This window comes from Aotus nancymaae, unplaced genomic scaffold (assembly GCF_030222135.1).
Source record: "Aotus nancymaae isolate 86718 unplaced genomic scaffold, 86718_ANA_hifiasm-v0.15.2.pri h1tg000067l, whole genome shotgun sequence".
NCBI lineage: Eukaryota > Metazoa > Chordata > Mammalia > Primates > Aotidae > Aotus > Aotus nancymaae.
The window spans coordinates 32,833,892-32,848,175 of record NW_026988482.1 but is presented as its reverse complement, the minus strand read 5'-3'; the positions used below and the strand labels follow the sequence as shown (position 1 = coordinate 32,848,175).

The following is a 14,284-nucleotide window of genomic DNA, read 5'->3' as shown; positions in this document are numbered from 1 at the left end:
TTTGCTGTGATCGGAGCCCACATTTTCTGTAACCTTAAGGTGGTATTTAAGCTTCTAAAGCCTATTGGGTGGGGGCTTGGGGGGTAATCACTCTGTGGTTCTCCCCGACATGCAAGTTAATATATTTGTATGCCTTTTCTCTGTTGATTTTTCAATGAACCTTCAGAGGGCAAAGGATAATTTTCCCCTTGGCCTCTAATAGGAACCTAAGACCCACAGAGTGATGGAAAAAGGAAAGGCTTTGGAGCCAAGCAGGCCGAAGTTTGAATCCCAGCTGTACTGCTTATTCACTGTACAACCTTGGGCAAGTCACACAGTTATCCGACTTACAAACAGGGTAACATTAACTTCACAAAGTTGTTTCAAGGATTAATGTAGAAAATCAACTTATCAGGCATTGAAAAAATGGTGGCTATCAGTATCAATGATCACTTCCCAATCTAGTTATGGACCCAATTTTAAGACTGCTGCTAAATCGCAAGGAATGAGTTCTGCAGGAGCAAGCAGTCTTGGCCTCAAGTCCATATATTTGTACCTCATGATCCCTATTTTGTTTTGCTATTTGAACACATTTTCAGCATGTCTAGTGATTCACCTACAAGTAAGTCTTCTTTAGGTGGATCTCAGCCTGCATATGCTGTGTATTCTGAAACTCATGAAAACGGTATCCTTGCTCTTCACATTGATTTTGGTCTTACCTTCCCAGTTTTAAAAGTACTAACTTTGTACACAACACTGCCCTCTAGCGACTAGAATAATTCTTTCTAGTTGTCTGTTAAGCAGCTCTCTTGGTAAAAATTAAAATAAAAAATTCTGTCATAGATTGTCTTGAATGTGTTGGCTGACACTAGAGAAATGGAAATCATAACTACAATGAGATACCACCTCACACCCAATAGTAATCTGAAGAACAATTTGACAATTCTTTAAAGTAACATGACCCAGCAATTCCACTCCTCCAGAGAATTGAAAACGTGCAACTTTTTTTTTTTTTAGATGGAATCTTGCTCTTTCGCCAGGCTGGAGTGCAGTGGCATGATCTTGGCTCACTGCAACCTCCCATCTACGGATTCAAGGGATTCCCCTGCTTCAGCCTCCTGAGTAGCTGGGACTACAGGTGTGTGCCATCACACCCAGCTAATTTTTTGCATTTTAGTAGAGACGGGGTTTCACCACGGCCAGGATGGTCTCGATCTCCTGACCTCATGATACGCCCGCCGTGGACTCCCAAAGGGCTGGGATTACAGGCGTAAGCCACTGCGCCTGGCCCAAAAACCTCTTCTATAATGTTCATAGCATCATTCTTAGCCAAAAACCAGGAATAATACAAATATCAATTGATGGATGGGTGAATACAATGGAATATTATTCAGCCATAAAATAGAATGATGTACTCATACACGCTGTAATATGAACCCTGAAAACATGCTGTATCAAAGAAGCCAGTTCTAAAGGACCACATATTGTATGAACTTATATGAAATGTCCAAAACAGGGAAATCCATACACAGAAAGGAGCCTGGTGATTCCCTAGGACTGGAGGAGAGAAATGGATTGACTGCTAATGGGGGTTTCTTTTGGGGGTGAGAATGATATGAAAAATTGCTTTGGTGATGGCTGTACAACTTTGTGGATATACTGATCTGTACACTTTAAAAAGGTGAATTTTATGGTATGTGAATCATGTCTCGATGTTATTTTAAAATGGAAAACAAAAGTATTGGCTGTATTGGGATGGCCATATAGTACTAACATGTTAGGCACGTTTCCCTTTCAAAAACCCACCCCCAGAGTCTTTTAAGAATTTGGCATCCATGGTCTTAATAGTTTTTTTTTTTAAATAAGCACATATTATTTATATAATGAGAGGTAGATCCACATTTTCAAGGAATAATCTTAACTTTTAAAACAGAAACTGCACTTAAGAACACTAGTAGAGGTTGGTTGACACCCTGAAAGACGGTTTTAACTGTGGGCCAGTCAGCTTCAAACTCAGGAAAACCTCTCACCTCCATTGCAGGGGAAATGGGTAACAGTAATAGTAGCTGCTGCTGACAGGCTGGGCCCTGTGCTTAACTCCATCCATTATCTCCCCCAACTATCCCACGTGGCAGGTGTTACCAGTGTTTTACAGATCAGGCAGTTTACATAACTGAGACCAAGGGTGCACATACGCCCCTCCCCTGAAATGCAAGTCTCACTGAAGGCAGAGCAAGATGCCACCTTGGTGTAAATAACAAATTACAATAAACTCTTGACTCAGTAACTACTGAAGAGCAGGGTCTAAGAATATTCACTGATAAAAGGTAGGTGTTCAAAGATGACCCAACTTCTATTTTTGTCTTAAGTAATTAAGTGATACGCAGTTGAAATTCAGTGAGAAGCTGCTTCTACACAGATATAGGAAGGGTTTTGTTATCCAAATGCAAATCTATCTAGGTCTGAATTCCTACAAGTAGAATCTTTTTCTTTTGAGATGGAGTTTTGCTCTATCACCCAGGCTGAAGTTCAGTGGTATGATTTCAGCTCACTGCAACCTCCCAGGTTCAAACGATTTTCCTGCCTCAGCCTCCCAGGTAGCTGGGATTACAGGTGCCCGCCACCACACACAGCTAATTTTTCTATCTTTAGTGGAAATAGGGCTTCAAATGTTGACCAGGCTGGTCTTGAGCTTCTGACTTCAAGTGATTCGCCTGCCACGGCCTCTCAAAGTGCTGGGATTATAAGCGTGCACCACCACGCCTGACTTTACAGTAGAGTCTTTATATAAATAAACTTCCCAATACTTTTTTTTTTTGAGACAGGGTCTTGCTCTGTCACCCAGGCTGCAGTGCAGAGGTGCGATCTCAGCTTCTCATTGTAAACTCCAGCTCTTGGGCCCAAGCAATTCTCCCACCTCAGCCTCCTGAGTAGCTGGGACTACAGGCCCAAGCCACCAAGCACTGCTAATTTTTACATTTTCTTTTTGTAGAGATGAGGTCTCCCCACGTTGGCCAGCCTGGTCTTGGACTGCTGACCTCAAGTGATCCGTCTGCCTCAGCCTCCCAAACTGCTAGGATTACAGTTATGAGTCACTGTGCCTAGCCTATTTCTTGAATTAAAAAAAAAACAGGCAGAGAATTCCTGCATACACTCTTGCATAAGGCCAAACTGGAAAGTGGGCATTTGAACAGCCCTCTATCTGCTCCCTTCCCCTAACTAGGATGGGCTTCTGGGCCTATCAACCATTCTTTGATGAAGAGCAGCAATCCATTTCCCCAAAGGCTCTTTAATAACAGCACTGGTGTTTGAGGTTGCATCTTTAAACACGTATTTCAGGATTTAGGAGCTTCTGGAACCATAACTTTAACCCAGCCTTCCATAACAGTCTTTTTACTTTCTACTACTGAACATGACACTGCAATAATAGCAATGAACCGCTTTAGCTTTTTCACTTCTGCAGAAGCTAAAACAACTTCTCCAATGTATAAAGGTGCTGGAAAGCTAATTTCCTGGGAAAGAAATACACAGCCTGGCCCTGGCATTTTAGTTCCCAGGAGAGCTGAGATAAGTCCATTGATCAAAACTCCATGTACAATTGTATTTCCAAACTTGGTGTGTTTTGCAAAGTCTTCATTTAGATGTAAAGGATTGACATCCCCTGTTAACTCTGAGAAGGTAGCCACATCTGTCTGTGTGAAGGCCCTCCTAAGTTCAGCACGGTCTCCAACTCTGATGTGCATATGCTGAAAGTGCTGCAGGGTCAGCACCGGGAGGTTCAGGCAGACTCTCCTCCGAAGCCCACCCCAGCAAAGGTGATGGCTGGAAATTAGTGGGAACATCTTCAGCACCCTCAAATTTCATCAAGAGCTTTTAGCCTGCTTCAGTCTTCAAACATGCAGGCACCAAAAAATAAATCTGAGAGTGGAGGAATGTTTCCAAAATAGAAGACTATTCCTTCAATCCAATACTAGTTCCCTACTATTACCAGATAATGCCAGGAGAAATGGAGAAACCTACAAGAGAAAGAAAAAGGTTAAAGCATCGGGAGAAACTGCACTGAAGCACAGGGCAATGTGGAAACATGTCCAGTTTTACAGGATAAACAAAGTGAATGCAGGAGCATTTTAAAGAGCATCCCAAGACGAAGCCTTCGATAACAAGTAGTCATAGCTCAAAAGGAGCATACCAATATATAATACCCAAAGCATTAAGTGTTAGATGAAAAATAAGACTTAACCACAGAGTAGCAACTTTTATCCCAGAACAATCTCCCACAGACTTTAAAATTTTAACTGCTGTGTCTCACATTTTTGAAAACAATCAAGTCCTTTATTTTCCCCTACTTAGATCATGTTAACCATATTACATTTATGCAAGCACAAAAATGAGCTATGTATATTAAGAAGCGATTGAGCCATCATCAGTCTTGTTTGGAATATGTGAGGGAATAGTCTTTACCTGAATCACCCGGAAAGCACATTTTTTGCCTTTATAGGATCCTAACAAGGTCAAAGAGCTCCACAATTTGACAAGACCACTGCAGAAAGATCAAGAAAATACATAGTATATCATAGGCAGAAAACAAAATGAACCTCAACTAAGGTTTCTGAAATATTCACTTGTGACTTTGCAACTATAACCATCAATGGGAAACTATAACTGTAACCAAAGCATAAGTTTTGCTCTCTCTAGAGTACAAGTTTCTGGTGGATGAATGTTCATATTCACCCCAGTTTAAATTCCCAAAAGCTGCTCAGAGTTCACAATGACAATATTCTTCTCATTCTCAGAAGAAAGAATTTTTGCTCTAATTCTCCATTGGTCTCTCTGCCTTGTTATATTACAAATGTCCCACTCTCTGTCATACCTGCTACATATTCTCAAGATGGCTGACAAGGTCTTCTCTTCATAGTGTAGGATGTCCAAAGGCAAGGCGGCATCAACCTGCATATGGAATAATACTATTAGCAGGCTGTTATCACCATTATTCTTGAATGCTTGTCAAGTTTTGACAAACACTGAGTTTTGAGCTTTTATTCTCCACAAGAGCTGTATTTTATTTAATGGTGCTGGTGCTTTGAGTTGCCTATTTGATTACAGCTCCCCCTGCCTAGAATGTTCTGCCTATACCTCTTCATATGGCTGATAATCAGTCCCTCATCATTTGAGCCTTCATTTAAATTGTTCCTTGACTGATCTTTAAGATGAGACAAAGTCAGCTTGCTATATTCTTTCTTGTACAGGACACCATACTTCCTCTTTCATAATTCTCTTCATTCTTGTCACTAATTGCCTCACATGTTTTCCTACTACAAGAACCAAGACCATCAGTCCATGCGGCAGAGGCCATGTCTGTTTGTTCGCAGCTATATAAATCCCAGGAACAAAGTTTTCTACCTGACATACAGGTACACACAGGGATTTTTTAATTTTGTATTTAAAAAAATTACAGATTCATAAGAGATCGCAAAGAAATGTACAGGGAGGTTCCATGCACTCTTCATCCAGCCTCCCACAATGTCAACATCTTGCATAACTATAGTACAGTAGCAAAACTAGAAAACTGGTATTGATAAAATCCAGAGGTTGAGATTTCACCAATTATGCATGTACTCATATTTATACCTGTGTGTAGCTATATGTAATTTTCCCACATAGGTAGCTTCACGTAACTACCACCACAATCACGATAAAGAATTGTACCACCATAAGACTCCCTATTCTACCCTTTACAGCCACATCCACCCTTCTTCCCCTACTCCTCACCTCAACAACCACTAACCTTTCTCCAGATTATATAATTATTTTATTTCAAGGGTCTTCTATAAATGGAAGCACCCAGTATGTAATGTTTTGTTACATTACATAGGCTTTTTTTTCACTCAGCATAATTCTCTGGAGATTCATCCATGTTATGTCTATCAATAGGTCATTCCTTTTCGTTGCTGAGTATATTCCATAACAGGAATGCACCATAGTTTATTCACCCATTAAAGGATATATGGGCTATTTTCAGTTTCATTGTTATTAAAGCTGCTATGAATATTCATGTACAATGTACAGGCTTTTGTGTGAACCTAAGTTTTCATTCCTCTGGAATAGATGCCCAGGAATGCTAGTGCTGAGTTCTATGGCAGATACATGTTTAGTTTGCTAAAGATACTGCCAAACTATGTTCCAGAATGGCTGCACCATTTTACATACCCATTGTAGCGTATGAGTGATCCAGTTTCTTCGCATTGTTGCTAGCATTTAGTGTTGTTGTTATTTTTTATTTCAGTCATTCTGCTAGGTACATAGTGGTATCTCATTGTGTCATTAATGTGCAGTTCCCTAATGGCTAAACATCTTTCCATGTGCTTGCCAACCATACATCCTCTTTAGTGAAATGTCTGTTAATGTTTCTACCCATTTTCTAATTAGATTATTTGGTTTCTTACTATTGAGTTTTGATACTTCTTTATTATTATTATTTTCAGAAAGAGTCTCACTCTGTCACCCTGGCTGGAGTGCAGTGATGCAATCTTGGCTCACTGCATCCTCCATCTCCCAGGTTCATGCACTTCTCCTGCCTCAGCCTCCCGAGTAGCTGGGATTACAGGCATGTGCCACCACACTCTGCTAATTGTTATAGTTTTAGTAGAGACAGGGTTTTGCTCTGTGCTACGGAAATGAACTTGGCACCTGAAAAAAGAAAAAAAAAGATGGACTTTTGCCATGTTGGCCAGGCCGGTCTCAAACTCCTGATCTTAGGTGATCTACCCACTTCATCCTCCCAAAGTGCTGGGATTACAGGCGTGAACCACCACACCCTGCCTATTATTATTATTATTATTTATTATTATTTTTTTTTGAGACAGGGTCTTGCTCTGTTATCTAGGCTGCAGTGCAGTGGTGCAATCATAGTTCACCACAGCCTCGAACTCCTGGCCTTAAGCAATCTTCCTGCCTTAGCCTCCCAAAGTGTTGGGATTACAGGCCTGAGCCACTGCACCAGGCCAAAAGTCATTTATATATTCTAGACACTAGTCCTTTGTTGGATATGTGGTTTACAATTATTTTCCCCCAGTGTGTAACTCATCTTTTCATCCTTTTTTTCCCTCACAGTGCTGTGATCACGGCTCACTGCAATCTTGAGCTCCTGGGCTCAAGCAGTCGTCCCACCCCAGCCTCCTGACTAGCTGGGACTATAGGTGCAACACCACCATGCCCAGCTCAATTTTTTAAATTTTTTGTACAGATGAGGTTTCACCAGATATCCAGGCTGGTCTGGAACTCCTGGGCTCAAGTGATCCATCCACTTGGCCTCTCAAAGTGGTGGGATTATAGCTGTGAGCAACCATGCCTGCCATTTTCACTCTCTTAAGAGTCTTTTGCAAAATATTAGAACATATTTTGATGCTGGAATTTTGATGAGGTACTTAGCATATTTTGATTTGACAGATAACATTTGATTTGATTGACAGATGTATCAGAAAATAATTTCCTGAGCATCCTCTGTCTTCTCTCAGCTTCCAAAACTGTACTTCTGTTCTCAAGGGAATGCTAAGACAAATCTGCTTAAAGTGTGGGCCTATGACAAAATAGGGAGTTGAATCAGAATGTAAACCAATAGTATAATTAATCACAGTGTTTAGTTCAGTTCATCTTTTTTTCATAAGGAGCCTCTTTTTTTTAACTTTTTGTTTTTTTTGTGATGGAGTCTTGCTCTGATGCCCAGGCTGGAATGCAGTGGTGCCATCTCAGCTCACTGCAACCTCCACCTTCCGAGTTCAAGCAATTCTCATGCCTCAGCCTTCCAAGTAGCTGGGACTACAGGTGTGCACCACCACCCAGCTAATGTTTATGTTTTTAGTAGAGAAGCGGGTTTCACCATGTTGGCCAGGCTAGTCTAAAACTCCTGACCTGAAGTGATTTGCCCGCCAAAGCCTCCCAAAGTACTGAGATTACAGGCATGTGCCACAATGCCCGGCCCATAAGGAGACTTTCTCATTAAAAGTGATAGTGCACTGGTTCTGCTGTAAATTCCTCATCTCTTCAAGATGGTCAGAGTTTGCAGGTTGCCAGTCTAGGCCACACTTTGAGTAGCACTGTGCTAGAACAAACATCTGTCTAACATGTTCCTTGTCAAATAGAAGGCATAATAGAATAAACCTATCAAAATTCATCACTTCTCAAAGGCTACTTCTGCAACTTCAAACACAATTTTAAAATAATCTCTAGGGGAACCTTCATATACTAGTGGTTGGAATGTAAATGTACAACCACTATAGAGAAGAGTATGGAGGTTTCCCAAAAAACTAAAAATAGGTCAGTTGTGATGGCTCACGTTTGTAATCTCAACACTTCGCGAGGACAAGACAGGAGGTCTGCTTGAGGCCAGGAGCCTGGGCAACATAGTGAGACCTCATCTCTACAAGTAAAAAAAATTGGCTGGGCATGGTGGCACATGCCTGTGGTCCCAGCTATTTGGGATGCTGAGGTGGGAGAATCACTTGAGCTTGGGCGGCTGAGGCTGCAGTGAGCTATGACTATGCCACTGTACTCCAGCCTGGGAATCACAGCAAGACCTCATCTTGAACACAAAAAAAAACAAAAAGAAAACAGAACTAAAAATAGAATATCATTTAATCCAGCAAGTCTACTATTGAGCATACAGCCAAGTGAAAGGAAATTAATATCAAAAAGGCATGTGCACTCTCATATTTATTGCAGTACTATTCACAATAGCCAAAATATAGAATCAACTTAAGTGCCAATCAATGGATAAATGGATAAAGAAAATGTGGTATATATTACAATGGAATATTATTCAGCCATAAAAAAGAATGAAATCCTGTCATTTGCAGCAATATGAATAGAACTGAAGGGCATTTTGTTAAGTAAGCCATGCACAGAAAGACATGTTCTCACTCATGTGAGAACTAATAAGGTAGATCTCATGAGGATAGAAAGACTGATGATTACCAGAGGCTGGGAAGGATGAGGGTAGAGAGGATGAAGAGGAAGAAAAAGAAATATAAATGTGTTTGTTACAATAAATGAATAAAAAATTTAAAAATGCAGAGTTGTACAATTAAAAAATTTTTTTTTAATGTTTGAAAAGCATTCTTTCTGAATTTCTTACAAAGATCTTTGGCATGTTCAATCTACCAAGTGATTCCATACCTCACCAAACAGGTCCTTCACGGCTGAAATAAGAAGCTGTTTGAACTGCGCAGCATTCAGTCCAACTCCACAATCTTGAAATTCTCTTAAAAAAACCATGAAAAAAAAGACATCATATTAAATTTCACTCTGTTGGGATTCATGTTAGAAAGTAATCTAAAATAGAACTTAGGAAACTAAACTTACAGGCAGACTTTCATGTAGTGGTGCTCAGAAGGGTTTTTGTAAACTACTCTTTCATATGTGGCAGCCGGGGCAGGCATCTTTTCCAGTGCTGATCACACCTACAGTAAGTCAAACGGGCTAGAAATGACCAATGCACATGCTATTTTTCAGTTGTGATGAGAATTTGGCCTATTTGGTTTTTTTTTCTTTTTGAAGCAGGGTCTCACCCTGTCACCTAGGCTGGAGTGCAGTGGTGCAATCACAGTTCACTGCAGCCTCGACCTCAGGCTCTCCAGGCTCAGGTGATCCTACAGCCTCAGACTCCTGAGTAGCGGGGACTATAGATGCATGCCACTACATCCAGAGAATTTTTCTCTTTTTTGTAGAGACAGGGTTTCACTATGTCGCCCAGGCTGGTCTCGAACCCCTGGGCTCAAGCAATCTGCCCACCTCGGCCTCCCAAAGTGCTGGGATTACAAGTGTGAGCCACCACACATCACCTTCCTGTTTTTTTTTTTTTTGAGACGGAGTTTCACTCATTACCCAGGCTGGAGTGCAATGGTGCGATCTTGGCTCACTGCAACCTCTGCCTTCAAGGTTCAAGCAATTCTCCTGGCTCAGCCTCCCGAGTAGCTGGGATTACAGGCATGTGCCACAATACCCAACTAATTTTTTTGTATTTTTAGTCGACAGGATTTCACCATATTGGTCAGGCTGGTCTCGAACTCCTGACCTTGTGATCTGGCCACCTCAGCCTCCCAAAGTGCTGGGATTATAGGCACGAGCCATCGCGCCTGGCATCCTGTTTGGTTTTTAAGACTTCTGATCACAGAACTCATCTAATTCTGGTCAAACTAAGGTTACCCATATGAATACAAGTTTTTATATTCTGTATATGCCAAATCACTGTACTCTTATTTAAAACCTAGTAACATAATTTTGGCTAACAATTTTTCTTACTGAGCACCCAGCTCTGTGCTAATAAACATTTCACATGCCTTAGCTTCTGTCTTCAAAATGCTTCTGAGGTAAGAGATATTATTCCCACTTTCGAGAAGAGAACACAGGTTTAGTAAACATAGGTAACATCTGCCGAAGGGTACCCAGGGATTCCAACCACTCCTGAGCCTGCTCAAGACCTCTGTTATGATGCCTCTTAATCCAAAGGAAAAGAAAAGGCTTAAAGGAGTAAAATCTAAGACTTGAAGGTCCTCTTCTCGTTTACTGTCCGTCAACACAGAACACAAACAGAAAAATGAGGGGTGGCCGTTCTGCCATCTCCTCCCATCCTGGGTCTGTGTGCTTTCAGTCCAAAAGCCAGGTCTGTGCAGGACCATCCACGAAAGACAGAGCATAAACAGCACAGGGCTTGAGAAGAGGAATTCCTGGAATGGGCACTCAATGCAGCTTCTAAAAGGTCTGAACTTTCAAGAAGGTACAACATGCTGATCTCTCTATAGACTGTTCCTCTCCTTGGCTCCACACCAACCTTGCTCTCCCCATGGACGGGCCCTACTCACCTTTCAACTTTCAGTTTAAATGTCACCTCTTCATGCCGGGTGCGGTGGCTCACGCCTGTAATCCCAGCACTTTGGGAGGCCGAGGCGGGTGGATCACGAGGTCAAGAGATCGAGACCATCCTGGTCAACATGGTGAAACCCCGTCTCTACTAAAAGTACAAAAAATTAGCTGGGCATGGTGGCATGTGCCTGTAATCCCAGCTACTCAGGAGGCAGAGGCAGGAAGAATTGCCTGAACCCAGGAGGCAGAGGTTGCGGTGAGCCGAGATCACACCATTGCACTCCAGCCTGGGTAACAAGAGCGAAACTCCGTCTCAAAAAAAAAAAAAAAAAAAGTCACCTCTTCATGGAGGTCTTTTCTGACACCCTGCTCTAAATTAAGTCCTCATGCTATACAGTCTCTTAACATTGTCTATTTGTTTAATATATGGATCACTCACTACAGGGACCAGGAAACTGAGGCCCAGTCAAGGAAAGGGACTGATCCAAGGTCAGAGAGCCATGGACCAGCATTTCCAAAACCATTCTGGATTAGATAGAGTTCTAACCACTCCCAGATGACAACCTCTGGAGAAAAGAAGTCAGGATCAAGGAGCTACATCTACCAATCCATTCAACAAATATTAATATTTTGGGGCCTGGAGTGGTGCTCATGCCTATGATCCCAACAGTTTAGGGGGCCAGGAGTTTGAGACCAGCCTGGGAAAAGAGACTCTGTCTCTAAAAAACTTTTTTTAATTAGCCAGGCATGGTAGTGTGTGCCTGTAGTCCCAGCTACTCCAGGGACTGAGGTGGGAAGACAGCTTGAGTCTGAAAGGTTAAGGCCACACTGCACTGTGATTGTACCACTGCACTCCAGCCTGGGTGACAGAGCATGACCGTCTCCAAAACAAACTAACAAACCAAAACCACTATTATACTATGATAAAAAGTAGGTATTCAAATGAGGGAAAAGTGATAGTGGTAGGCCTATATATTCTAAAGAATCCTTGGTTTCAGGACAGCAGTAATAGTTATCTGATGCTTCTTTCCCAGTCACTAGAGTGTCCCCTGAGTAGGGCAGGGAGAACAGAAACCTCATCTGTTTCTCTCATTGCTTGGCACCTAAGTGTTTTTTAGTGTTACTAACTGCTTTGATGGAGCTGGCCGCCTAAAGTAGAGGAGTGAAATTAGGCCAGGGGCTTAGATGCCAGTAAAATGAAGACTTATGGAACATTCATGAGATGGATAGTGGTGATGGCTACACAGTGTTGTGAATATACTTAATGCCACTTATGATAAATTTTGTTACATATTTTTTTGCAATTAAAATGACAGCATTGTCCTCTGCAGGCTGTTCTGAGATTAAAGGAGAAGATGCCTGGGAAACCCTTCTGTACAGACTGGTATTAAATATATTCACCGGGGTCTCCACAGATGTGGGCTCACGAAGTCACTGTCATCGTAATCTTTAAAGTAGTTTTGTTTGTTTGTTTGTTTTGAGATGGAGTCTCACTCTGTCGCCCAGGCTGGAGTGCAATGGTGCAATCACGGCTCACTGCAACCTCTGCCTCCCAGGTTCAAACGATTCTCCTGCCTCAGCCTCCTGAGTAGCTGGGATTACAGGTGTGTGCCACTATGCCCAGCTAATTTTTGTATTGTCAGTAGAGACAAGGTTTCACCAAGTTAGCCATGTTGGTCTTGAACTTCTGACCTCGTGATCCACCCGCCTTGGCCTCCCAAAGTGCTGGGATAAAGTCAGGCTTTTTGTTTGTTTGTTTTGAGGTGGAATCTCACTCTGTCGCCCAGGCTCGAGTACAGTGATGCCATCTCGGGTCACTGAAACCTCTGCTCTTGAGGTGAAGCAATTCTCATGCCTCAGCCTCCCGAGTAGCTTCGATTACAGGCGTACGTCACTATGTTCAGCTAACTTCTGTAATGGGGTTTCACCATGTTGGCTCAGGCTGGTCTCGAACTCCTAGCTTCAAGTGATCCGCCGGCCTCGGGCTTCTGACGTGCTGGGATTACAGGCGTGAGCCACCGCACCCGGCCTAAAGTCAGTCTTTTATAGAGGCTGCACGGATGCTCCTAAACTGATTCCCCCTACTCTCCACCTCTACGGCAGCCAGTGAGTCTATTAACATCTACTCAAGCTACATCTTTCCTCTGCTCAAAACCTTGATGTGGTTACCGTTTTATCCACAGTAAGGCCAAAGTCCTTAGAGCAGCCTGCAAGGCGCTGCCTGATCCACACGGCTGCTCCCTCCACGGCTCTGACCTCACGCCCTGCCATTCTCCCTCCACTCAATCCCCACCACCACACAGGCCTAGCCTAGCCCTTTCTCACGCGCCAGTCTCGCTCCCGCCCCTGGGCCTCGGATCTAGCTTTTCCCCACGCTGGGAATGCTCTTCCTCCAGGGAGCCACCTGGCTCATTGGTCCAGTGCCCTTCCGGGCTAACACCACACCCCACCTCCATGCCCCGTCCCTTTCTTCTTCATAGCCTTTTTCTACGACAATTATGTAACTCGTTTATCTTTATATGTACTTCCCTCCCCCACCACAACAGAAAGTCGACTTCCAGAATCTTGCTGTCTAGTTCACTGCTGTTGGCCCTAAAACAAGGGACGTGCACAATAGGGGTGCAACGTACAGTTTTTGGACTAAATCAATCAATCACTTTAAAAAGCTCAATTTCCCTACTGTTGAGCACTTGGACAGCTTTCAATTTTTTTCAACAACCACCACTCAGCGCTCACCTCGCGCCGGGCGCATGAAGCGCGCACAGGACACGATTTCGAGGTCCCGCCCGGGCCTAGCAGCCACCCTCTGCGGTCGAGACCCTACGCGGCGCCGTACGGAGGCCTTCGACACCCGGGACCGAAGGCAGCCAAGGCCGCGCCGCCCGCCCCGCGCATGCGTTGCCGGCTGGGCCGACAGAGACGGCTCCCGGACAACAACCGCTCTCTGGAGGGCTTCTACCTACCCAGTCTCCGTCGGACTAGACTGACGCCTGCCCAGTCTCCTATTCCCCGTAAGCACCCACCAAAGCCTGGGGCTCACCGGCAGCAGAAAGAGCTAGGCCCGGGAAACTCATGGTGTCTTTACGTTTGGCTCTCCTCGCCCCGCCCCGCCGTGCGTGACGCCCCGGCGGATATGACGACACCGCGCGGCGTCTTCCTAAGGACCCAGGGGCGAATCCTGATCCGGAGCTGAGAGGGGCCGAGCTCGGCGCCCTCTGGTGTCCACTCCGGGAAAGCGGTGTATGCAGTTTGCTTAGGGTGCTGCTTAGGGCGTGTTTATTTTGCCCTGGACTGTGCTTCATAGTCTGAAAGGTTCATTCATTCATTCATTGAAAGTTCATTCATTCATTCATTCATTGAACAATTGTTTTGTTGGCTTTTTGAGACAGTTTCATTCTGTCGCCCAAGCTGGAGTGCACTGGAGCGGAGTAGCTGGGACTACAGATAG

At 43.5% G+C, this 14,284-nt stretch overlaps 2 protein-coding genes across 6 annotated transcripts; both read right to left on the bottom strand.

Annotated features, from left to right (window-relative positions):
* Positions 1–1,341: 1,341 nt before the first annotated feature.
* On the bottom strand, positions 1,342–3,829 carry HTD2 (hydroxyacyl-thioester dehydratase type 2). Its single transcript, XM_064367272.1, has one exon. The coding sequence runs from the start codon at positions 3,819–3,821 to the stop codon at positions 3,315–3,317; it is 507 nt and encodes a 168-aa protein (XP_064223342.1). The 5' UTR covers positions 3,822–3,829; the 3' UTR covers positions 1,342–3,314.
* A 78-nt stretch (positions 3,830–3,907) lies between these two features.
* Positions 3,908–13,951, bottom strand: RPP14 (ribonuclease P/MRP subunit p14). 5 transcript variants are annotated; one of them, XM_064367273.1, is made up of 6 exons: positions 13,800–13,951; positions 9,337–9,434; positions 9,151–9,235; positions 4,850–4,926; positions 4,441–4,519; positions 3,908–3,995 (listed from the first exon to the last, which is right to left on the bottom strand). In XM_064367273.1, exons 2-6 carry the CDS (start codon positions 9,411–9,413, stop codon positions 3,939–3,941), a joined length of 375 nt encoding a protein of 124 aa, XP_064223343.1. In that variant the 5' UTR covers positions 9,414–9,434; positions 13,800–13,951; the 3' UTR covers positions 3,908–3,938. The 5 variants fall into 5 exon arrangements, with proteins under 5 accessions (XP_064223343.1, XP_064223345.1, XP_064223347.1 ...); XM_064367275.1 differs by having other exon boundaries at positions 13,877–13,944; XM_064367277.1 differs by lacking the exon at positions 13,800–13,951 and adding an exon at positions 13,573–13,675.
* Positions 13,952–14,284: the final 333 nt, after the last annotated feature.